The 26,637-nt window shown below is 27.3% G+C and overlaps 3 protein-coding genes across 5 annotated transcripts in view; 2 read left to right on the top strand and 1 right to left on the bottom strand.

Annotated features, from left to right (window-relative positions):
* Positions 1 to 210: 210 nt before the first annotated feature.
* On the bottom strand, positions 211 to 2,278 carry LOC112594488 (vesicle transport protein GOT1B). Its single transcript, XM_025339290.1, has 7 exons — positions 2,107 to 2,278; positions 1,874 to 2,043; positions 1,714 to 1,805; positions 1,436 to 1,614; positions 717 to 798; positions 620 to 658; positions 211 to 333 (listed from the first exon to the last, which is right to left on the bottom strand). Exons 2-7 carry the CDS (start codon positions 1,905 to 1,907, stop codon positions 322 to 324), a joined length of 438 nt encoding a protein of 145 aa, XP_025195075.1. The 5' UTR covers positions 1,908 to 2,043; positions 2,107 to 2,278; the 3' UTR covers positions 211 to 321.
* Positions 2,279 to 2,562: 284 nt separating this feature from the next.
* LOC112594485 (signal recognition particle 54 kDa protein) lies at positions 2,563 to 4,997 on the top strand. Its single transcript, XM_025339287.1, has 9 exons — positions 2,563 to 2,640; positions 2,707 to 2,883; positions 2,953 to 3,182; positions 3,309 to 3,459; positions 3,524 to 3,672; positions 3,814 to 4,075; positions 4,149 to 4,257; positions 4,349 to 4,615; positions 4,732 to 4,997. Exons 1-9 carry the CDS (start codon positions 2,563 to 2,565, stop codon positions 4,821 to 4,823), a joined length of 1,515 nt encoding a protein of 504 aa, XP_025195072.1. The 3' UTR covers positions 4,824 to 4,997.
* A 4,551-nt stretch (positions 4,998 to 9,548) lies between these two features.
* LOC112594300 (mitochondrial ribosome-associated GTPase 2) overlaps positions 9,549 to 26,637 on the top strand; it is a 62,898-nt gene continuing 45,809 nt past the window's right edge. For 2 of the 3 annotated variants that reach the window (XR_003114647.1, XM_025339012.1), the window contains exon 1: positions 9,549 to 9,804. The gene's annotated coding sequence lies outside the window, so the exon portion shown is untranslated. Of the gene's footprint in view, positions 9,805 to 26,013; positions 26,420 to 26,637 lie in introns of those variants that run through there. The other variant, XM_025339013.1, reaches the window with a different exon arrangement.

Here is a 26,637-nt window from a genome sequence, read left to right as displayed (position 1 = left end):
GCATAATCATTTTTTTATAAATTTGTCATATTATACAAGTAATAGATAGTTAGTCTTATAAAATAACGATTATTAGAATATATATCTACTTTGTGCTATTGAGTCAGGGTAATTTAAAAATTCATTGTATATAATAAAAATAAAATTGCATTACAAAAAATATATAAAATATAGTATATTACCAATAAAATTCAACTTATTGTGGAATATTATAATATACTGAATAAAATAATTTAGTCACAGTAAAATAAGTAACTGGAAGCAAGTAGCCCAGAAATGTCCAGTTAGTAGAAATTATGATGTAATAACTTAAATATAACATCAATTGAAGTCCTAAAAATAAAATTTTAAATTTAATAATGTTTCAACAAATTATTTAACTACTAATAAACTATTACAGAGATAATTAAAAAAATATATATTTTCTCAACTTTCATATATGTTATATAATTATTTAATAAATTTCAAGTTTAACTACATAATAATATATATGTTCAAACAATCTAATTTTATTTATTTACATAAAAAAAAAAAAATCATTGGAATCAAAAGAATATTACATGGCAAAATGTTATACAGTAATTTATTTGTTTGTAATATTTGTAATGGTTATTCATACCATTGTTCGTCTTGTATCACCTGCCACTCGATCTAACAGCTAGAACAAAATAAATAAGTAACATTTATTTTGTTTTGCCTAATTATTAAGAACTTACTCCAGTGATGCCAGGCAAATTGAGTAAAGTACCCAACAGTGGTACTCTGCGCATGAAATTTATCACTACTGGAAAGAAACCACTAAAAAACAAACAAACAGTTAAAAATTTGAAACTTCATAAATCATAACTAGGGAACTGATTTTAATGTGAACATATATATTTACTAAAATAAACTATTATGAAACTGATAAAAAAATATTCATGATTTAAATCGATTTTTGTTAAGTTAGTACTTATTAAGTTATAACTATATAAATCTATTAACCTATATAATGAATAATATTCATAGATAAGTTAAAGAACTTTACAAGTTAAATGGTTTAATATAATTCTTATATCTTATAGATCTACTGCAAACATTAGGATTCAACATATACATTAAGAAAAAAAAGATAAGTTCCACATAATTAGTTCTAGTGCCAAATTCTGTAATTAGCAAATATGAACAGTTTTGTAGTTTATATATATATAATTGATTAAGTTACTATTTTTTTTAGCATTTTTTAAAGTTAAAGTGATGATGATCAGTCAAACAGTAATATGTGTTTAAATCATTTGAGTTAAAAAATAAACACATATTAAAAACAAAATATTTAATAATTTTATATTATAACATTTTAATTGAACAACATTGAGAATGTAAAGAAATCTATATTGATTTTAATGTTAAGTTATACAGAATACTGAATGAAATCCAAAAAGAGCTAATTACTTACCTAAAAAGAAGTATGAACCCATAAATTTCAAATAGCATTCCTACAATTGGCCATCCAAAAAGAACAATTGAAATTCCACCAAAAAATGATAAAGATGCTTTGATTTTTTGTCTCTGGAAAAAGAACTTTAAAGTTCGCTGTACACCAATAACACAGCTAAGACCCACAATGAACAATATCTAAATGAATAAATAAATAATAAAATTATTTAACATATTTTTGTATAAATCAACGTAAGACAGTAAAACATTATTATTTGATAAAAATTATAAACTCACATTGCCAATGGCTAAAAGTCCTTTATCAAACAGTAACAACATGCCCAGGAATAGGAACGATATTCCAAAACCGGCCAGGCCAACTCCGATTTCTGTAGGAAAAATAATTAATTTTTTTTGATATAATTCATTGTTAAACAAGATCAACATGTACACATACTTTGTAAATCAGTAATTTCAAACATTGAAGACATTTGAAACAAATTTTATCACAGAAAAATGAAATTAAAAATCATTATTAATTATAGAAATAACTTGTAAAAGCTTTAAATACTACAAAGTTAGCATCATTTTACGACAGCAAAGTATAGAGTAACAATACTTCAGTACCTAGATAAATATAAATATCAGTCTTTAAATAATAGTAATAAATTATAATCTGTTAAGTATTACAATATTGTGATTTGTGAATAATGAATATTATAAACTAAAATTCTGAATTGAAACGTGTGCGTTTAGTGATGTTTGCTGATGGAACATGGAACTGGGGAGAAGTTAATAGTTAATACTAAATAGTTAATACTTTATAGGTATTATATAGATAGAGCATAATATTAGTTATTAAATAGTTATTCGTCTTATTCCACGATTTAAGTTTGATAACATCTGTGATAAGATTTGACGCTCTAAAATGATTTATTTTGATCCAAAAAACGTAAACTTACTTTTCGCTCTTATAAGGCAACACTGTATAAACTACCACACAGTTGGACTGTGATAGTCCGTCGTGTACGTAGTTGAGTTATTATCAAATCGATGATAATAACTAATAAGTGAAATTTCAAAACAAGCTTTCTACATGGACTAGTATACTTACTAATATTTTTTTTGGGATAAACCAACGTCAAAATGGTTTTGGCCGATTTGGGCCGCAAGATCACTTCAGCCCTTCGGGGTCTGAACAACGCCAGCGTCATCAACGAGGAGGTACGTAAATGGTTTATGGTGTATATTGAAAATATGTTAAGTTCGAATTATATATGTCTACCGTAGGTGTTGAACTCTATGCTGAAAGATATCTGTGCGGCACTGCTCGAAGCCAACGTCAATGTTATGCTAGTCAAAAAACTTAGAGAGAATGTGCGTAATGTCATTGATTTTGATGAGATGGCCGGAGGTCTGAACAAGAGACGCATGATACAGAGCGCAGTATTTAAAGAACTTGTGAAAGTATGATGTCTCACTCTTGCCTTAATGGTAACTTTGTTTAATCTCACAAACATTTTGATTTGATTTCAGCTAGTAGATCCTGGTGTGAAATCTTACCAGCCAGTAAAAGGTCGACCAAACATTATCATGTTTGTCGGTCTACAGGGTTCTGGTAAGACAACAACTTGTACTAAGTTGGCATATTACTATCTAAAAAAAAATTGGAAAACTTGTCTGGTATGTGCGGATACCTTTCGTGCTGGAGCATATGATCAGTTAAAACAGAATGCTACTAAAGCTCAAATTCCGTTTTACGGAAGGTATGCTAAGCTAATTAACTTTTATTTATTTGTTATTGTATGATGCTAACTATAATATAAATATTGAATGTCTATGCAAATTATTATATAGCTGAATCTTATAAATATTTATAATTATTATTTTAGTTACACAGAAGTAGATCCTGTTGTGATAGCTCAAGATGGTGTAGATATGTTTAAAAAAGAAGGTTTTGAAATAATTGTTGTTGACACTAGTGGAAGACATAAACAAGAAGCTTCCCTATTTGAAGAGATGTTACAAGTTTCAAATACTATTGTGAGAAAACTTCAATATACATGTTTCTTTATCTCATTAAAATTTCATATTTTATTTGTTTTAGAAACCTGATAACATAGTATTTGTTATGGACGCAACAATTGGTCAAGCTTGTGAAGGACAAGCTCGAGCTTTTAAAGATAAAGTTAACATTGGTTCTGTAGTGATAACTAAACTTGATGGCCATGCAAAAGGAGGAGGAGCACTTAGTGCGTAAGTTGTTGGAATTTATTTTAATTCTATTGATGTCTTTCATATTAAATTTTATTTTAAAAACTCTTTGTTCATTTATTGATTGTTTATTTAATATATATCAGTACAAGATGTTTATAATTTGTTAAATTTGTTAACCAGTGTGGCAGCTACAAAAAGTCCAATTATTTTTATTGGTACTGGAGAACATATAGATGATTTTGAACCATTCAAAACAAAGCCGTTTGTCTCAAAACTGCTTGGTATGGGAGATATTGAAGGACTCATTGACAAAGTTAATGAATTAAAACTGGAAGATAATGAGGAACTAATTGAAAAAATAAAACATGGACAATTTACAATTAGAGATATGTATGAGCAATTTCAAAATATAATGAAGATGGGTCCATTTTCACAAATCATGGTAAACTTTTATTGATTTTCTATAGTTAAGATTATTATTAATGGACCTATATTTTTTTTAATTTTTTTTATAGGGTATGATACCAGGATTCAGTCAAGATTTTTTATCTAAAGGTAGTGAAATGGAATCTATGGCTCGATTAAAAAAGCTTATGACAATCATGGACAGTATGAACGATGGAGGTGAATTATTTTAATACAATTTAATGTAAAGTTTTATTATTAGTTGGAAAATAAAATTAAAAAAAAAAAACATTATGCTTAAATTTTATAGAACTCGACCATAGAGATGGAGCAAAATTGTTTACAAAACAACCAGGACGTATTATTAGAGTTTCTCAAGGAGCTGGTGTTACAGAACGTGAAGTACGAGAGCTTATATCTCAATATACAAAGTTTGCTGGAGTTGTAAAAAAAATGGGTGGAATTAAAGGATTATTTAAGAGTGGTGATATGTCCAAAAATGTCAATCCATCACAAATGGCTAAGCTTAATCAACAAATCACGAAAATGATGGATCCTAGGGTTTTACAACAAATTGGTATGTTTATAAGCTAAGTAGTTCTAAAAATTATAAAATTATCTTGTTTTGTAAATATTTAAATCTTTTAATTTACAAAAAAATTTTATTAACTAATAAATAATAAATATTTTTAGGTGGAATGCCAGGATTGCAAAATGTTATGCGTCAGTTACAACAAGGTGCTGGAGGAGGTCTTGGTAATTTAATGGGTGGTTTAGGCAAATAAATAACTTGTAAACAAACTCTTTTTCTAAAATATGTTATGTACTTTTTCATCTGTACAAATTCCATAAAGTAAGATAGATAATTATCTTGTGCAGTTGTTTCTCTTCCCATATGATAATTACTCTAGTTTTACTTATTATGTTGGTACTATTGATTCAAATATTAATATTTTTATCAAAATGAATCTATTGTAAATTATTTGAATACAATTTATTAATGTTTTATTTTGTAAAAAAAAACTAATATAAGTTTGTTTTTGGTTATTAAATATTATAATATGTGACATAAGCATAGATACTTGATTACACATTTTGATCAATGCAATTTTCTAAAAAATATATATAAAAATAGAAAATATTTTTATTTTTTATTTTATTATTATTTATTTTACTAAATTTACCATTATCAAAAATATTTAATAAAATATTAAAAAAAAAAAGTTATTATTTTATTATTTAAAATGATAATTTGCTAAGTTTTATTTTATCATTGTTGGATATTAAAGTAGAAAAAAATGTTAGGCATTTGAGTATTAAAATAATTTAGGTTAGCTAATGGCAATAAATTAATTGATAAATGTCAATAAAATATTATAATTTCTTCGTCAAATTTACTAATTGATCTATTTTTATTTTATTTTAGATAAAAGTATGAATTACACTAGCCTTTATAGTTAATAGTTTAAGTAATGGATGTTGGCAATATAGCTTACTACTGGGGATAGAAGGAACCCTTAGTCTATTGTTAAGTCATAAGTTATAACAATAGGTTGGTAATCATTTGATTTTAATTTGTATCTCTGAAAATTTTTATATCATATAATAACATTTGAATGAAAGAAAAACAAATGTTTTTTTTTTTTTTTACTATAGGTATATCAAATTAGGTATTCATTATGGCCTGTAGAAAATCTGTGAATACCAAAATGTAATTAATTTGTAAATTATTGCCATTCATTCAAACTACAAAATCTAGTTAAGTACAGTTTAAATTTAAAATCATAGGCGTGCGCACAGGGGGTTCCGGGTGTACCTGGGCATCCCCCGACATGCAAATGGGGCCCTAAAATTTAAGTCCTATAACATATTTATGGGTTTGTATTTTAACTCATATTACTAGAATAAAAAATTTATTTTATCTAAAATATGTGGTAAAAAAAAATAATACAACATAAAATATTTTAAATTTGTACGGTAAAACTTATTGTGATTATAACAGCTATGAGATGTTATTGACTACAAAAGTAAAAATAATAAATATATTTTGCAATTATCTTAAAAATAGATTTTAGATCTAACTATTTAATGAACTATTTTAACTTGGTACCAGTAATACTTATTAATAAGTAATACAAATATTATTTGGTTATTAATGAGTTTAATTATTTAAGTAATAGGCGCATGTTATTATAAATTTATCATTTTTAAATGATAATCTTACATAACTACAGATTAGTTATGTTTGTTTATTAATATATTTCATGAAAATTAAATATATTATTACAAATGTCGAGTACTTAAGTTGGTAAATAGCATTAGTTTTGGTGGTCTAATTTTATATTTGTAAGAGGGCTTAGCCTCCACAAGCTCTGCCAATTAGCGTCCATCTTTTTTTTTTCCTACTAATATATATATATATATATAAATATTGGTACATAATGCAAACAATATCCTTCCCATCATAATCGCATTAAAACAGGAAACAAAGTACCTATTACTAAATAACTATTATGTGTTAATTTCATAGAGATGAGGCAGTACCCATATTGGCCATATTACACCTATACGTGTGTGTTAGCTATTTGATACTGGATAGGTAGTCCTATATTATATTATACTAATATATATTTATACATTGTGATTCACACATTAAATATGTATTATTTATTATCAAACATTGAAAATGTTTTATGTGACTGTCCATACGTAATAATATATAATACCTATATCAATATGACAAATCTATGTATATAAAATCTCATAGGCAGAGCACCGTGACAAATTTCTAATTGATATAATGGGCATTGAACCGGGGACTTGTGTGTTATTTAATATAGGTAACATATTACATTATACTTCTCAATTTCTCGTTCATTTATATCTATTGGTAAACGAACTTGAATTATTCTTATTGTAACTAACGTCTAACAAGCGGTTTCTATAGGTACCTAGATACTGCATTTTGTAATGTACCTATTATATATCTAATGAATAATATACGGAGTATTTTATACTCATCGTTATCAATAATCAGTATACAATATAATAATATCATGTCTGGGCTTATTAAATCTTAATAATTTATTGACGCCGGAATCTCAAAATGTAATCTACAGGATCGGTCTAGACGTTTTTAATTTAAAATTTAGTAACCCAAACTTTTTTAAATTTAAATCATATGGTAGGTATTTAAAAATGACAGATGTCTAGTATGTAAATATCACGTGATCAAATATATTTAGCCACGATGAATATTATTCAGTCATGTGCTACACATATCAGTATACACATATATCTGTGAATTCATAGGCGAAACTACGGGTCAGGCCATGGCCTAACCTAATACTGGACAAAAATTTTTATAATATACATTATATATTTTAATAATTATTTTGGCACAAATTTTTTTATATATATTTTATTTGGCCTAACCTAATAAAAACGTCTAGTTTCGCCTATGTCTGTGATTCTGAGTTTTATCAAATTTACATTATTATTATAATAATTATAATAATATCATCATAAATAGCAGAATCAATTTGAGTACACAATATTATGTATTACCTATAGAGGTAAGTTATATACTTCCAAGTTTTATTTAATAACAGTGATTTATTACCTAGTAAGTAGGTACCATTGATTATAGAATCAATGGTAGGTACTTATTAGCTGTTCGTTGTATTTATTTAATTTTTACTAATTGATCAACTATTCTTATTTGATTTTTTTATTTGCTTGTAAATATATTATAATTTATAAGTTATAACCAAATTTTGGATATTTGAGTAATTGTATACCAATACCTGAAAAATGTACAATAAAAATGCTGAAATGTGTAAAATTATATTCTTGATATATTAAGAATTAATCAACAACTTTTTCTATATTTACACTTCTAATTATATTTTAATAACTATTTATTTCATATTTTAATATTTTAATATTTACAATATTATTGTTGTATGTATCTTCTAGTGGCTATAATTTAGTAAATATACTTCTGGATTTTTACTTCAGTTGCAGGGGGCAGTCTATATCTATTACTTACTATCGGTCGTATATTATGATTGTCACATTATCGTTATCTTTATTGTGCTATACTGCCTATACTGCAGTTCGTAAAATCGTATTGAGATATTAAATCAGCAAGACCTTCCCATAATGTATACATTCTGCTGCGGCATCTCCCTACACGGGTTAGATTATCTAATATATATTTTAACTTAATTTAGCATGTATGAGGGAGGGGCGTGTTTTGAATCTCCAACCATTTTATGAAGTTCGAATTCCAGAACCAAGTAACATCTTCTGACTACTAAATTCATACCAGTACATATTTCATCGATCAAGTATAACGTAATACAGACATTAGTCGTAAAATTTTGATTTTCAAAATCTGTCAGTAGTACATTTATGCATTTACAAATTATTCTTTTATACAAAACTATTAAATATTAATGCAAGTTAATTCGTCGAAATCAAGCACTATATTATTACATTACTTCTTTGCTCCTTTTGACATATAGATAGGTTTTAATTATTTTCCTGAAGGGGACTAAGAAAATAAATAAAGTTATTAAATAATCAACATTTTTAGAAATGCCTTTAAGGCATTTTGAGATTTAAACCCAATTGCAGCAAGTATTTCGTTCTGATCATTATGGTAATAATGTAATATAAATAATATAATATAGGCAGTAACAATGACGTAGGAAGGGTAATATGTATAGTATACGGTGGCAACGTCATTAGGGTCGCATTTCGTTTCAAATTTTCAAAATTTGGCATTTTAAGAATGTAATTGAAGTATATAGGTACTAGGTAACAGGGGCAGATCCAAGGGAGAGCGAAGGTGGCACCTCCAAATTAAATAAAAAATAAAATATTATTGGGCTGAGCTTTTTTTATTTGATGACCTTTTCTCCGTTCTTAGTAGATAACGAAAAAATATATTTTGTGTGGTAATCGTGTTAACAACTAAAATTTACGATATTGTATACAACAAAACTAGAGATTATTGAAAAGTTATTTGTGTAGATTCCACCATTTATTAGGGTGCATTTTTCATAATTTACAAGTGGCGCTGTTGAGGCTTCTACAGTATGGCTATTGTCAGTTGTCATTATATTATTCTCAGAGTATACCTATTGATCTAGCAGTCCAATAAACAAAAATAATAATCAATAAGATTACTAATACAACAAATTGTGAACACATTACACGTAAATAATGTATAATAATTTTAAACATTATCTTCGTTGTACTGTTGACTGTTGTAACTTGTAGTATTATACTATATTAATATTACTATTATTTTATTATTACGATAACTCGTAAATTTTTTGTCTGCATAATAAGAGTCGCGGCGGTTCACCCGCACGACATTCGGATGGTGGTGAATCATCGCCGTCGACAGTGTATTGGCAACGTCGCACTCGCGATGAATGGAATTCTCGCAGCATGGCCGCCAGCCCGGTAATTATCGTTCCCCCCAGTCTAGTGCCGGACCGGGTTAATATCACCGCAGTAGCTGTTGTCCGATCGTGGCGATATCGTAGCTTATAATTGCGTTAGGAGTGTGTTCATCGAGTGCGTTGTCGTGCGACAAAAATTTGATATTTATTTGAAGTTCTTTCGTTTTTCCTTCGGTTCGCGCCTAATCGAAAATCGCAGTGCAATCGATTGAACGGTTACGCTTCGAGCCGCGACCGCAGCCGAGTGTCCCGTCTTATCTGACGGCCAGTGTCCGTGACAAGTTGAAAGGTACGTGGGTTCTTATCATTCACCACTATTTATACTTCAGTAATCATTAATGTTTTAATATCATGATCGGCTAAGTGTATAATAATAATATTACGGAGATGTTTGTGTATGTTGACTGTTGACTTCTGTGTAAAATACATTGTGGTCGTCCGATTAGTACTGGCGCCAAAATGGTCGAAACCGATCGGACGATTTAGCGGCGCCCCCCGAGTTTGGTTTAAAAAGGTTTAGTTCTCACTGAGTCGACCCACCTAAATTCAAAATCGCAAAAAACTGATATCTAATATCGAATATTCTTACTTGAAAACAAATAGATATTAGATTAGTCAAAATATCATGATTTGTGAAACGTAGTAATAGCGCAATAGTGCGATGTAGCTGGTACGTTTCTCTTCGCAAGGTTGCAACTTGAATTTTTCTGTGAGGGGATGATCATTAAAAATGTGCTATAGATCTTAATTTTAATCGTAAGACTGCAATGAAAACAAAATTGAGAGGAGGGTTCCAAACACCGTTGACTATTTTAGATACGGTATAATCAATGACGTAGATGTAGGTATTATATTTATTATTTTTGATCTATGAATTAATATAAATAGGTAGCTGCCTGTTATAATAGACTGTAATGTATTATAATGTTTGCTCGTAAGTGGAGTAAAAGTATTCATTTTATCCGATAAATTATTCTTGTTCATCCACCTACATCATTATGCAATTTTAGCCTTTTACATGATTCAAATGTACCAGCTTAATGGGGCCTTTGGGTTTTTAAATTAGCGTTCCCGCTGTGTTTGATCATTCGGCCTTTTCGCGCGCTTCGTGTGTCATCTCGACTGATAAGAATATTTCGTCGCACGTGGCCCGGCCACTGCCTTGTCGCCAGCAACAGCTTTTGGCGCGGTTTACGTTTCGAATTCAACATGTCATCGCAAACTCGATTCTTTTCGGTGATTGTTGCTCATACACTAAATACTAAAACACCAGTCATAATTAACGTTGTGATTTATATAGACGGGTCGAACGTAAAATATATTTTTAAAAAGTATTTAATAATTGGTTATTTTTGTTTTTTAGAATACATTTTTTAAGTCGATAATTTTCTAAGAAATTTTTAATAGTCTACCTGTAGACTTTGTATGGAACTAATGCAATATTGATATTTAGTGATGTCCGGGGTTGTAACTTTTCTTTTATTTACCTGGACATAGATAACGTTGGTTCAGAAACAATTGAAATTTTGGAGGGTAGGGTTGATGTTGCAATTATTGTCAAAATATGTGTAATTATAAATTCGTTTATGTTATAGAAGATAATATACGTATTTATTGTAAATTTTACTGTTTCTAATATTGGAGTGTATATATTAAATATATATATAGTATTATGAACTTAGTTTTGGTTTTTTGATTTTTGTCGTTAAGTTGGTAAATATAGTCAAATGGTTGGTGGACACAAATTGGAAAAAAGTAGTAGAATTTAAGTATGGTTTTAGGTTTTATTCGTGTTATATTGTCCTTCCTTTGCTGTTGTCCTCGTAATACCTAAATCGGGAAGTTTTAATAGGAGAAAGGAAATTATGTATTTACTATGCATTAATGCATTATTACCACCTACAACTTTCAAATACTAATTGAATGTTATATACATCATTGTATCAGATGAACAAGTTATCATAATCGATGTGTATTTAAAAATTTAAAACTATGTAGGTAGTTTGGAAATTATAGTTAACTGTCCATTTTATAGCCTATTAGTTTTAAATTAATTTTTAATGAATATATTTGATTGATTTTATTTTATCAGGCATTGACCATAAATAAATTAACAATTTTGCGTTGTTTTATTATTTTAGTTTGTCAATTCCTTGTTACGCTTTTTATTTAACATAATGGCATTTAAAATTTTCATTAACGTAGTTTTCACCTATATATTACAGTTACATTTTTCTGTTTTTTTTTTTTTTATCATTTAAGATTCACTTTATCAACTACAGTTCTTATTAATGTCGAACTTCAATCATTGCAATAATAATTTAAAAAATACATTTTATTCACAAATATTTTTTTTTTTTTTTTATTATTAAAAAGAATATATACAATCTGTATTAACTATACAATGAGTAATATGGTTGATTTATTATATATACAAAACTGGACTGCTTGATGGAAGGGAGTGTCCAAGCAACACTACTTCAATTCTAGACTTTTTTTTTTTTAATGGTTGAGGAGGTCCCTGGGCCAATTTCGCTTTAGACGACGTGGAGGGTTATCTGGGAGAGTGACGGATGAGAGGTTGGAAATGAGTGGATTAGGGTGGTTTACTGTGTTATTGTGAAATAATTTATAGTAATGGGAGGCTAGGGTGCTTATGTATGGGATATTAAGGTCAGAGTGGAGTGATAGGTTGCTGACGTACCAGGGTGCGTTTGTGAGGAGACGAAGACAAATTGATTGGAAGGATTGGAATTTTTGAATGTTGGATTTTTTGGAGGTGCCCCATAGCTGTATTCCGTAAGTCATTGAAGGGCGGAGAATTTGTTTATAGATTAGTAGTTTTGTGTTTAGTGGGAGATTTGATCTAAGAAGGTGTTTCATTTTGTGGAGTTTAAAGTTGAGTGATTTCCTTTTTGCTTTTATGTGAACTGCCCAAGTGAGTTTACTGTCGAGGTGGACTCCTAGGTAACGGGTGGCTTGTGCTTTGGGAATCGTGTCGTTGTTGATAGTCATGGGGGGGCTATGGTCAGGACGTAGAGTAAAGGTTATGTGGGTAGATTTATTTGGATTTATTTTGATTCTCCACAAGTTGAACCAGTTTTGTAGTTCGTTGAGATGGGATTGAAGATTATCAGATGCTATGGTTAGGTCAACATTAGTTGATATTATGCCTGTGTCATCTGCGAAAGTAGCAAGAGTGGTGTTCTCGAAGTGAGGGATGTCGGAGGTAAATATATTGTAAAGAGTAGGTGCTAGAATACTTCCCTGGGGGACGCCTGCTTTTATGTAGTGGATTTGTGAGAGCTCGTCCTCGCAGCGAACGACAAAGGACCGGTTTTGAAGGAAAGATTTTAAAGTTAAAAACAGGGGGGCTGGTAGAAAACGTATTTTAAATAGCAGACCTTCGTGCCAAACGCGATCGAACGCCTGAGCTACGTCGAGAAAGACGCCAGTGGAGTACTGTTTGTTTTCGAGAGTTTGTGCAATTATGTCGATTAGTCTGTGAACTTGATGGATAGACGAATGTTTATTTTTGAAACCGAATTGAGTGTGGGGGATTATATTATGGCTTGCTAATATAGGGTTTAATCGCTTTAGTATAATCTTTTCTAGAATTTTTGAGAGTGAAGGTAAGAGGCTGATGGGACGGTATGAGGAAGGCAGGTCAGGAGGTTTATCAGGTTTTGGAATTAAAATAATTATGGAGTGTTTCCAAGAACGAGGAATGTGGGAGAGACGAAGAATTGAGTATTCACAAATATTAAAACAATTTTTTATTTTCTTGAATTAAAATAGTTTTAATCGATTTTAAAATAAAAAAATAGTTGGGAACAGCAGTACAATATGAATAATCACCTACACCATACCTATCTGCTCATTGTTGTCCAATATATTAAAATAAAATAAATACATTTGGTACGTTTGGTTTTAACTTTTATAATATGTGTTTACTAACTGTTCGTTGTTAATTAGTAAAATCAACATAGACTAAGAGTAATGAGTAATGATTTATCATACAACTGTTTGGTGTCATTGAGGAATTTATTGTTTTTGCAATTCTAGCAATTTTTCTACAAAGTTGGTCTTAAGTGTTTCAACTACTCAGAATTATTTATCATCGATTTATAATGTATTTTCACAATTCACAGAATATCATTGCCTTGCGTCAAAGTATGATTATCCATTGAATTTAAATCTTTTCTTTTTTTTTTTAGTAAGGCTTTTATGGAATATCACATGTGATATTTATGAATATAGGCGTATAGTTCCCATATTCTTCTCTCTTTAGTTACGCCATTGATTAATCTATGTACATTTATTATATCTAATATTAGTTTCTGTCACATTAACATTGCATGAGTTTGCTTTAAAACACTGAATTTTTATTACATTTTAAGTATTTAAATTATAGTTGATAGCTTATAATGTGGTGTTTAATCGATTTTATTATGAATGATTACTTGTGCCCTACCATACGTTTAAAATAACATCTTACACTTGACTTAAAAATTCATACCGTTCAGGATAAAATTATTTATATATTATATGTAATATAATTGAAGTTTAAAAAAAGATAATTTAATGTGTAAAATTTAGAAAAGATAGTTTTTAATGGTTAATTTTATAATAGGTACACTATCAATTCACTTAATTTTGTAGGAATCACTTTCTCCTCTCGATAATAAAATGTCCTCAATACAAACCCGATTATTGACGACTGTAATGTATTATACCTGACATTCTAACATAGTGATGTAATTATTAACTATAAACATCTGCTATTAATTATTATCACAATCTGTATACCTCTAGTTATGTAAAAACATGTGATCGTTTAGTGTTATATTTTGTTTCAAGGGGCAAGGCATATTATTAATAAAATAGACAATTATGGGCTTATAGCCTACCTTGTAGGTAATTATATGTCTACTTAGTGCTTATATTAGATGAATGTATTAATTGTTTCTTACCATTTTGTATAATAATATTTGTACCTAATTAACTAATAATTTACTATTATATAGAATGATTATATACCTATATTTGCAGAATATTGATTTCGTTTATTTTTTATGCTTATTTATTATTAATATAGATTCTAAAATGCATTTTAGATTACATATTGATTAAAAAAATTAGGTTAGGATATAGTAGATTTATTAAAACAATAAAGGTTTGTCTTTAGGCTTTTAGCAATAATAAACATCGCGTGATATATTTGAGCACGTTGGGGTGTTGACCATGAAAATAAATTGTCGTTTTTCTGTTTAAAATGGTATGTCTGTGATACATAATAGTATCATTAGTTCCAGATAATAAAAATTTGCTATTTTTTTATACACACACACACACAAAATACGAGTATATGCATACGATACTATACTATACTACATATCGTATACTATATCTCCTGAAACAATTATATTTTGTTTGGTATTTGACAGACACACATCATACAATAAATGCAAGTATCTACATTTTTTAAACATTAGTTAGTGCTATTACACGTTTATATAAATAGCATTGTGAATTAAATGTAATTGTAAAGGTAAATATTTATAGAATATTTTTTTTTGTTTTGAGTGTTTTTTTTAGATTTTGTTGTTTTAATAACATCAGTAAGTTGTTATTTTAATGTTTTTGATTAGACATTCTTAAACTATAAGTAGTCATGTGGTTGTCTTGTTTGTACACCGCAACCTTGAACGAGCCTCCTTAGGTTTCAATAAACTAGGGAGCACCCCAAATAGGAAATGAACACGTTTTACAACGTTACTCGCAAGACGATCAATGAATATTGAATAGAAAGTAAATATATAAGTAATTATATATCAAAATGAAATGATTTTTATTAAAAATCATAGGTACACATATTATTTATGTACTTTATTTTTATTGACATGATTAATATTGTCAATGATTCTTGTTACTTGTTTGTTAAAATATAAATTTACTGTGACGCATAGTACACAGACATAGTTTTAAATTTTCAATGCATTTTTGGTCAATATAAATCGTTTGCGTCTGCAATACTTAGCAGTTATTAGCACATTAATCGAAATTAAAATAAAATTATTTAGTTCAAAAGTACAAAAGTATAATAATTTGAGGATAATACTGAGAATTCCATTTGTGATAATAATCGTGTTGTATAAGATATAAATGAAATATAAATGTGGCATGATTATATCGACCACCATTTGAATCATCGTTAGTATTGTATTTCCATACTTGGTCGATTTTATCTGCTAGCTCAGTATAAATAATATTCTGTCTCATTACATAGGTATTATAATATGCGGTTCCGTAAAGTAACATTTATTAAACTACCTATGTTGAACATTCTAAACTTAGAGCAGTTGTATAAACCAACGCAAGTATAAGTAGTAATAATAATTAGATTGGTAAAAATGTTTCTTTTTGTAACTGAATTATGTTTTTCATATCGGCGTACTCACTACTAAGACGTATACTGTAAGAACAAGAAGCAAATAAAACCTTGTAACGTGAAATTAAATAGAAATGACCTATTGAATTAATTGCACATTCTATGCATAATATGTATGTATGCATGTTCTTCATGTGTATATATAGTGTTATATAAAGAATGGAATTTTCTTAGGCAGTTACAACTTATATGTTATAATATGGGCGAGGTTCATGCTTAAAAAGATACGATGCTCATCGGGGACATGCTATTGAATTGTATACAATATTTTTCTTTATAGTATTTGCCAGTATTTAGAACACCAAAGTAACAGTGATCTATTAATTCGATAAATTCGTTTCTTAATTCAGATTTTTTTGTTTTAAATACATTAATAATGTATAATTTTTTTTTTTCAAAAATAGTTAATCTACTTCATAATATTATAAGTGATATTTTGTGGATTGTTAAGTGTAGGTATACTGAATTAATAATTGGTAAAATTTTGATTACTATGAATTTATTTTAAGTAATTTTATTAAGTATTTTATAATTGAAAACTAAAACTTGAAAACTATAAGCTATTTATGATTATTCGTATCATAATAATTATGATAAAAAAAAGTATACAGTTAAATTATTAAACTGTATATATATTTTTTTAAGGTATTTATGTTTATAGTTTTTTTTTAGAACATATTTGAAGTTTTCAAGACTAGCGATAAATGGCAGATATTTTTCGAACGTTAAAACGTTTAATTGATTTAAAATAACCTACAATATTCTTTAATAACAATACAAGTCTCTTCCTTTTTGTCTCAAAATATAGTAGTAAATTGTAAAAAATTTTTGTTTTTGTAATTGTGTTTCCTATAATAAATAATATCGTCATCACCTTTCTATATGATTTTATTTATAAATCGATTGTTATTGAATTGTATATAAATTGTAAAGTAATTAGTTAATGTAGCCTCATAAATTAAAATAATTATGTTTACTTTCAATTGAATTTTTCGTTTTTATTGATAAATATTATTGAGTAAAATAAAATCAATAACTATAAATATTATTATTTAGGTATATATTTTTATTTCACCTATTATAATTTTTTCCACGCCGTATTTAACAATGTAAAAATAGTTAAAGCATATTCACGTATATTATTCTTAAATAGTCGAAGAACGGAGATGAGATTTTAAAAACACTTAAGGTGCCTATTAGTTATAAAACCTATAATATTATTCTCATAACTAAGATTTATATTAAACCGTACAAAATAATTCAATAAATTGGATTTTGAAGTTTTTATTTAAATATTAGTAATTTTTTATGAATAAATATTTCTAAAATAAAATAAAGGCTTAATCGAAAATATGATTTTCTTTAATTTATGCTATTTGCTAAATGCTAATAAAGTGTTTTAGTTTCTTATAGAATGTTAACTTAAGTTAAATTAATTACAAAAATAGATGAAATTACTTAATGTTTAATTAGCTTTGATGAAAACATCAAATTTTAGTGTGAGTAGATTTGTTACATACTTACATTTTATAGACATGGTTTTGTAAATATCATATTAGAATGTGAGAATAAATACGTATAATATGTATATAATTTTATGTTAATCACTATTTAGATTATGTTCTAAACTAATAGTTTATTTTATTGACAGCAATAATAGTTTTAATAATTCATCTATTAGTCACGTTTTCGCGGTTTTTTTTTTACATATATTACTGTATTTTTTGTTAAATCGAGTGTGACCACTTGGCATGGAATATATTCCTTTCGCTAAGTTACTAATTATGTAAACATATATAAGTAGTTATAATTCTATCTAAAGCAATTAGTAAATTCCAAGCTGTTGAATGAAAATACACAGTGCATAAATACCTACATTGTATTTATATATTATACATATTATCTGACTTGGATAAAATAGTACCTATTTAAAAAAATGCTTAATATTTAAATGGGTCTTATCAAAATATTTTCGACGGTGTTTTCGGTTGAATGCATCTACACAATTGAATCTTGATGAACGAATGTTTCATTGTGTTAATGTAATAAGCACGCTTAAGTTATATTTATTAAAAATAATGTTATCTACCTTTGTACAGATTCTTTCTATTTTTTAGTAATATAAAATGAATTAGTCTAACAATGATGTTTAAAGAATATCTATTTTTTTATCATTATGTTTTTGAGTAGAACGATGTTTGCTTAAATTTTTCAATGATGAAGATCATTTTTAGTAAAGTTTAGGAATTCTCAGTATTTAAATTGTTATTTTTATAATTTTTAAACATTTTATTACTTTTTAAACATACCATAACTTTTAAAAACTATTTATATTATTGATATTTTAAATATTCGATATTTTTTAAATTTTTTATCTATAAAATGTTTGTTTCCCAGTTAAAAACCTTGAAAATCTTTTACAAGTTTCATCATAAATTGATTTTATAGTTATTCAAAATTATATGATAAACAGTTACATTATTTTTATATGTTTTTGAAGTTTGAATTTTGAAAACATCGGATATTTAAGTAAAGAATAAAGATTTTTTAATCAACTTTTATTATTTTGATGTAATTTAAGAAAAGTGTAAATATTAGTGATTTAAAGTTTTTATCATTACGCTTATTGCAACTTTCTATACATGAGGCAATTTCATAAAATATTTAGATTTATTTTATGATTTTAATACTACGAATCTATTCACTAATTGTATCTATGTAATCATCAATTTTTTAAGTTTAATGTGCCATATGTGTGAAATAAATTAGTTCAAGCTAAATTATACCTAAATGTTTATGATATCATATTTTGTTTTGTGTTTTATTAAATTTTCTAGTAAGAAATCATCAAATAAAGAATACACGCCTGTAAGTTATAATTTTTCTTTTGAGGGAGATTTCACTAGGGAATAAGAATGATATAAATTTATGACTTTGTTTTCAGAGAAACTTAAATCCCTCAACAATACGTAAGTCAGTATTTGGAATTCTGCTAGTGCACCTATATTTTTAATGTTTTTTATTGTTATAACCAATGTACGTTGTTTTTTTTGCATATACTTGAAAAATATTCACGCAAAGCGATTTAATTAAAATGTATAGTGCTATTTTTGTTTTTAAAATAATTAATTTTTATTGATTTTATTTGAATGGAATGTTTTAATTATATTTTGTATTAGTTAAAATTGCTTTGAAGTTGCCTGTTGTGTAAATTTAATACGTCCAAAGTAGATCGATTATTATTTAGACAATCGTATTTATTACTGAAAAATAGATATTTTTATTTGATCATTTTCTAAAAGTTTTTTTTATATTTATCATTTAAAATAATTTTGTTAAGTTATTGGTGTAACTATGTAAATTTAACTCAAATATATATTTATATATATTTATAAATTTTAGTTTGTTGAATATGTGGTTAAATGATATTTTGAATGTAATAGTGAATTTTACTTATGCATTATATTCATATACATTCATTTTAATATCAAACATTTTTTTAATATAAATGTTTAAGCATTTTATAAGGCACTTAGAAATCGTATACTTTCATCAGGCGAAAAAAAAACAATAACATTTTAGACACATATGTACAATAAATAATATTATTTATGGATAGAATATCGTACAGAGAAATGTGCGTAATTAAATGATAAAGTAGTTGACACAATTCTTGGCTATATACATGTTATATCTGGGCGTTCCTTAAAGCTATCTTTAGTTAACACATGTCGCCGTTAAAAACTATTTATCTAGTTGTAACCGTTATATTTCTATTGAAGTATATCGACATTTAGGTAGTGACTTTCGATTTTCACTTACTGATAATTTGAAATATACAATTTTACCTTATTGTTTGGTTTTGGACTTATTTCAATGTAGAATATCGTATAATATCTAGTATATGAGTGCTTTACATATTTGTTAAAGAGAAGAAAGTTTGTTGTGATTTTTTTCCAACAATGATATATTATGATAATACTAGTAAACAATGTAAGCACGTGTCAAAGATAATTGACCCAGTTGATCTTCCACGGATCTCCAGCAGGGCCTCAAGGAAATAAGAAAGTCGATTCTCTTGTTCCCCTCATATGGTACAGAAATTGTATTTTACTATTGAATTTAAATACGGTATACTATGGTTAACCCATAGTGTAGACTTTGTGAAGTAGTCAGTTAACTCTAAGTATACACTGTGCGGATGTTACGGGGTCTATATACTTAAACTACTAAGTAGCTTGTTTAAAATAAAATCTATATGCATTTTTATTTACTAGGGGAATATGTATTCCAATAATATATTTTGATATTCTTAACATCTTTTATATTTTAAGTGAGTGTTTGAAGTAATTCAAATGTATTTTTAGATTTAAGTGTTTGTTTAAATTAACCTGTTTGGAAACTTAACAGCTTTATATTAACCTATTACTATTTATAAATTGTAATTAAATTTAAAAAATAAATATCTTATGAGTAATGAGATATAAGAATAAATAAATAACACTTGCGTGTATCTAATATAGAAGAATAATAAACGTATATTGAAGGAATCAATTAAATTATATGAATTGATTACACAGTATACTGTTCTTATTTAAAGTTAAGTTGAGGTCAAAATAAAAATGTATTATAAACTCAAAAAAATATTTTAATATTTAATATTGTAATTTAATATTTTATAGATAGGTATGCTAATTTATTTTATTATAATTTATATCTAAACATTATTATTTGGGCTTTATAGAATAGTTATACATAAATATTGAAAAACTGTTATGCAAGTTAAGTTATACTATTAGCGCTAGAAATAAGTTTACATAAAGATCTGTAAAGATTGTTATTTTTTGGAATTTATTAATCATTGAAAATAAAGCATTTTATAAAGTTTAATTTTAGTTTGTCTCTTGATCATTCCTATAGTTCAGGATAAGGAACGCGATATTATCATTCATTAGTACGTGATTTTATTTAAAATGTTTTAATCGTCATTTAACTGTTGTGAGTTATGATATCGTTGAACTTAATAATCAATAGAGTAAAGTTATTTGTGTTAAGATTTAATATTTTGATCTTATTGTACTGTTAAAGTAATGAATAACATATATATTTAAGACAACTTAAGTTATAATTAAATTATTATATTTAGGTACTATGGTATTTATTTTTTTATCTATAATATATACGAAGTTAAATCACAGTTAAACGTCATTGATAATTCAAAATCAATTCTTTTTCTCTATATCGAAGTCACGTCTTAAATTTTAGACCATCTTTTATAGTCTTATTAATATATTTATTCGTATATTCATTATTATATTAGTTATGTGTATAAATACAGATTTTACACGTATAGATGTTTATATTAAAATATATGACAATCTAGACAATTTTAACGAAAATAAAATTTTTTTAAAATCATAAATTCGAATAAATCATTAATATGGTTCAATATTTGTTTTATTTTTAATTATTACAAAATTTATAAATGATTGTGTAAATTAAAAATATTAAGTATTATATTCTAATTTAAAAGTAGATAATTTATATTATTTCTGTTTTCGTAAATCTCTGTGGGTAGTAATGTTTTGAAACTACCTATAATAAGTACGTGTAAATAGACTTATATTATAATTTTTATTTTTATTTAATATCCACGAAAAAAAATGGTGTTATAATATTGTTCTAACTTACTGTAATAATATATATGGGTTAGTTTGGTGTAAATTTAGAGACTTCCTCGTTGGGTTCTTTATATTTGTATTTGCTATTCTTGCAAATAAGGAAAAATTTATTTTGTATAATGTAAAATAATGTATTACCATAAACTCGCTCAAGTGAATGTGTATAACGCATTTATATGGTTGTTGACCGAGTGTACTATCGTATATATGTGTGTGTGTGTGTAAATCAGATAAAAATTGTGCCCGGAAATACTACTCTTTCACCATAACACCTGCAATTTATATAAATATGCTTTGAATTGTGTTATGTACATTACATACATAAAGTTTGAAGAAAGTAAAGAATTAGCGGATCATAATACTGATTTGATATTATGATAATACACGAAAAACAATTAAGATTTTAAAATCGTTTAGACTGAGATATTTTTTTTTTATTTTTAGTAAAACCTATAAACCTTATTAACGGTAAACTTTCACTCTAAGCGTTACAAAAAAAAAAAAAAAAAATAGATCATCATCGTTTTCCCCCCTCATAGGTTTTCTATCGTCGTTTAATTCAATTCTGATTATGTTTTATGTATATTATATATTATATGCTCCATTAAATATAAATTAAAACGGTATGTGACTTCTGTCTGAGGAATAAGTCATAGGTATACTATCTTAAATATAAGAAAAATACACTGGTAGTTTGGATTTTGACCTAGAGAACATCATGCTTCTATAGAATCTCCTGTATACATATTGTATATCACGAGTAGTAGTGTACCTACATTTTCAGTTTATTAACAAAACTATGATGTATCGTTCAACTTTGACGGCGCAAGCCAACACCTACGTTGCGCTTACAGCAATATCGAGTCTCGCGTAGCCAAATCCGGACGTTTATTAGTACGCATTTCGCCCACAAGTTCATTATACTTTGTTTTACGTAACTATACTTACTGCACTGTAGGCCGACCCGACAACTATGGTTTTTGTCACGATGCGAAACACTCCTATTTATTGTTTTCGACAATTTTTGTAAAATTTTTACTTTCTATAAGATTATTGAGTAGGTCTCTTACTATAAATCTGATGTATTTCTTCTAGCTTTATAGTACAGCAGTATGTAATTTATTAATTTTAGAATTGGTATATCGATTACCTATATACTTCACGTTAAGATTTAAATTTCTAAATTTAATAAATTATTTAATATTTATGCGTATTTAATTAACATTAATTGCAGAATATTACATATTATATATAATATATTTTACTTAAAAGTATTAGTTTTGTAATGTGACCAAACCGTATATTGATTGTACTTAAATTTGCATTTCAACTTTTGAGTTAGTAAATGTCTACCGCCATTATTCCATTATCTGGTGTAAATATCATTTAAGTTTGAATGACATGTCACGTGACAATTATTCACTTAACGATCGTGTTATATATACTAAGGTAGATTTTACCACGTATTCCATTCTGCTTTGTAGTTAAAATTAACATACATCGTGATCACAAATGAAACTTCAACGATTTATTCATGAAGTTAAAATAAAAGAGGTCAATGAGGGAAGGTTTCTTGCGCTTCAACTTTTACGATGCTAAAAAAATCTGCTTACATGATGATATTTTAATGTTTACACTTTTCTAAATGTTAAAGAACAGCTAAGTGTTTCTGGAATGATTATATATTTCAGTTTTAAATTTAAAATTCTTTACTCGATTCTTTAGTTATATGATTTATATACTTCAGATGTTGACTGCATATAGGTATATGTTGGGATACGGATACATGTTTAAAAAATAATTTCTATGCATATTTAAACAAGTAGAACATAAATGTACATATGGTAAAAAGTAAATAATAATTATTATAAAATTGTTTTACGTGTATTTATCTGCTGTTGGGTTTATATAACTTTCGTATGGAGAGGGATTAGTGGGAACTTGATCCCAAAATAATAAAACTTTTTAAAGTAAGGTTATAATATTAAGTTTTGTATAAAATAATATTAAGTAAAACTTAAGTCTCCAAAGATTTGATGCCTATGTTTATATAGTTATATATGTAGGTATACTGTCATGATAATAATATGATATTACCTGTAATGATTTATGGTTACAATTATCACATTTTATCATCATTGTGTGGATTCAGTACATGAGAGCAATTAAGGAATTAAGTCTAATGACATAAACATGTTCATTTGAATAATTAAAAAAAGGATATTATTAAGTAGTTTTGGAATTTAGGGTAAGAATATTAATTATAAAATTTATGGAGAACTATATTTTTAAGACAACCTCTTTAGAGTATTATATTATTTTAAGTACCTATACAATTTATATTTATTTATTAATTTTTAATAAAAAGCTCTAAAATCTTTACTTTAGATTTTTTATTTTTAAATAACTGTTACAATTGAATTGATTATTGCAGAAACAATATGAGTCAATTTTTTAAAACTTTTGGATAATTGATAAAAAGTGTATAATTTAAATAATTCTGAAAAAATTTTAATTTAAAAATGAATATATAGATAATATACTCGTATATGTAGAAATATATTATGCACTGATTATACATAATTTATAAATAATTATAAATAATATGATGTTTTTTATTATTGATTTTCAAAGTTTTCTGACTCATGACTTTTCACAAAAAATGTGACTTTATCGTAATTAATACTCTAAAAAACGCTGATATAGGATTGTCTCATAAATATTGTTCTCTATAAATTTATAGTAGGTACATATTTCAAGAATAAAATTTATGATTTCTACCACGTTAAGTTGTAGATTAAATTCTTTTTTTTTCAAATATAATAAAATCAAAAAATAAAGCTTTTTAAGTCGTCGTTAAAATAATTGATTACCCTAAAAAACAAATAAAATTTTGAAAACGTAGTTTTATAAGTCTTTTAAACATCCATTGAACTCTCTGAACATAAACAAACTTATACATAGGGGTGTGTGCAGGGGGAAGAATATATATTATATAAATATATAATTGAATGTTACTTTGGTTATTAGTTAATTTAATCAATAATAGTGATGGAAGTATTTTAATTTTATACTTTATTAATTTAACTACAAATTTAATATAATAATTGAAACTTTAAAGTTCATTTATACCTATTATATTTATATACAAATCTTAGCTCTTTTCTTCTTCAGAGTACCATTATTCTCTCGGAAGGACTTAATATTTAAAATTTTTTTATTACTTAGTCAATTTTAATATTATAAGCCAATTTCTGTTCATTTGACATAGTGTGTAGTTCATCTAGTCGATCCTAATGCTTATAGTACTACGTAATTTTGTTTTAATAAAGCTTAATCATGAGAATTTCCTTTCATAACAACAACTAGTCACTGGAATAGTAACAAATATTACCATTTTAAATATATTATTGAGTATAGTTTCCTTTCCACTGCCAATCTCTGTTAACCGTTTTATTCACGTGTCTATTTTTCATGTTACTTTTGGATACATTATCTGTATATTGAAGAAGACTTATTTCACTTTTTAACATTTCAGCTTTGGTTAAAATGAGGATATTGTTGTCGTCAACATTTAATTGTAGTACATTGGCAATGATTTTTATCATATTCAGTTTCCTGGCATCGCATACTCAATGTTTACAATATATTATTCATTATAATATAAAATTATGTTATAATGTTTTTTTAAAACTATATTTGAAAAAAAATTTATCCCGCAGGAGGGGCAACTGCTCACCATGCCCCCCTCGCGTGCACATCTATCACGATATTATATTATTATGTCAGGTTCACTACACCTACGCCGTCTATCGTGTCGTGTGGTTTTCGTATTTTGATTGACCGTGGTAATCATATCATTTACTGATTATTATGATCTAATAGAAAATGTCCAAGTCGAGTCGAAATTCTTAACTTTAGGACTATATAAACGATAAACGACACGATTTTGCTTAATAACAAAAACCTTGGTAGGTCTAGAATTTAGCCGATACAAATCATTTTTCTGTATTTTGTGTAGATACATAATTATTATATAATACGTATGACCGTTACAACCGTATTCGATCATCACGCGTGATTTTTTTTAAATAATCGAGAATGACGATTATTTAGTTGATAAACCTACATGTATATGAAACGTACGCACGAGTAAAATATTTTTGGTACTCTAAAATAGTCTAAATTGTTTAGCAGGAAAAACGTGTGCGGCACGAGCGCGTGCGTCAACCGATTTCAAATATTGTACGTTACTAGTTCGGCTCCGGTGGTGGCGGAGCGGGGAAAAGTCCGTTGGTCGCGTTGTTTACGAGAATTCGCGTAGTAGGAGCGCTCGGCGCGCGCGCGCGTTCACGATCTGCCGCCGCCGCCGACGACGGACGCGCCGCGCGACCAGTGACCGGTAAACTGCGAGAAAAGTCCCGAGAACTGTGTGGTATACGGTTTCACGCGCGGCACACGTGTTCGTCCGCGTCCGTTACGCGATCCCGGACTGTTCGGGATTAACGTCAAATATAATACGATATGAAACATTCACGATAATATTGTAAATAAACGCGCGCGAACGATTAACTCGATTTTTTTTTTGATTTTTTATTTCTGTGACTATAGTTATAACAAAAACTATTACCGCCCGGCCGCCTTTTTTATTCGCGTTTCGACATCTGAGTTAATGCGTTTTTGTTTTTAAAAAACGTCCGATGAGACGGAAAACGATGCGCTGCGACTGAGACGATCAACACGTATACACCGCCTACCGGATCGTAAAAATGGTACGCTATATTATTGAATTTTGATGATGGGTATTGATTATATTTTACGGAATGCATTTTGAATATTTAATAGATAAATATTATACCTATTAGGCATAGGTCACTTATAATAGTTCATTACAATACAAACCTGCCAGGGGTGTGATTTCAACGAAAAAAATTGCCCGGGAGTGCCAAAGCTTTAAATATTTTAGTTTTACGGTTATGGATTGCGTGAT

Source organism: Melanaphis sacchari, unplaced genomic scaffold (assembly GCF_002803265.2).
Source record: "Melanaphis sacchari strain LSU unplaced genomic scaffold, SCAv2.0 Contig22_pilon_pilon, whole genome shotgun sequence".
In the NCBI taxonomy this organism is placed as follows: Eukaryota; Metazoa; Arthropoda; class Insecta; order Hemiptera; family Aphididae; genus Melanaphis; species Melanaphis sacchari.
This window is presented reverse-complemented; position numbering and strand designations above follow the sequence as displayed.

What these genes read in the sequence shown, in the direction of transcription:
- LOC112594488 (XM_025339290.1), bottom strand. Translation starts at nt 1,907, where the DNA reads ATGTCTTCAATGTTTGAAATTACTGATTTACAAA. An exon ending in GACTTTTAGCCATTGGCAAT is followed by an intron (nt 1,615 to 1,713) that starts GTGAGTTTATAA and finishes TTATTCATTTAG; the next exon opens with ATATTGTTCATTGTGGGTCT. An exon ending in ATTTGCCTGGCATCACTGGA is followed by an intron (nt 659 to 716) that starts GTAAGTTCTTAA and finishes ATTTTGTTCTAG; the next exon opens with CTGTTAGATCGAGTGGCAGG.
- LOC112594485 (XM_025339287.1), top strand. Translation starts at nt 2,563, where the DNA reads ATGGTTTTGGCCGATTTGGGCCGCAAGATCACTTCAGCCCTTCGGGGT. An exon ending in GGACAGTATGAACGATGGAG is followed by an intron (nt 4,258 to 4,348) that starts GTGAATTATTTT and finishes TAAATTTTATAG; the next exon opens with AACTCGACCATAGAGATGGA. An exon ending in TAGGGTTTTACAACAAATTG is followed by an intron (nt 4,616 to 4,731) that starts GTATGTTTATAA and finishes AAATATTTTTAG; the next exon opens with GTGGAATGCCAGGATTGCAA.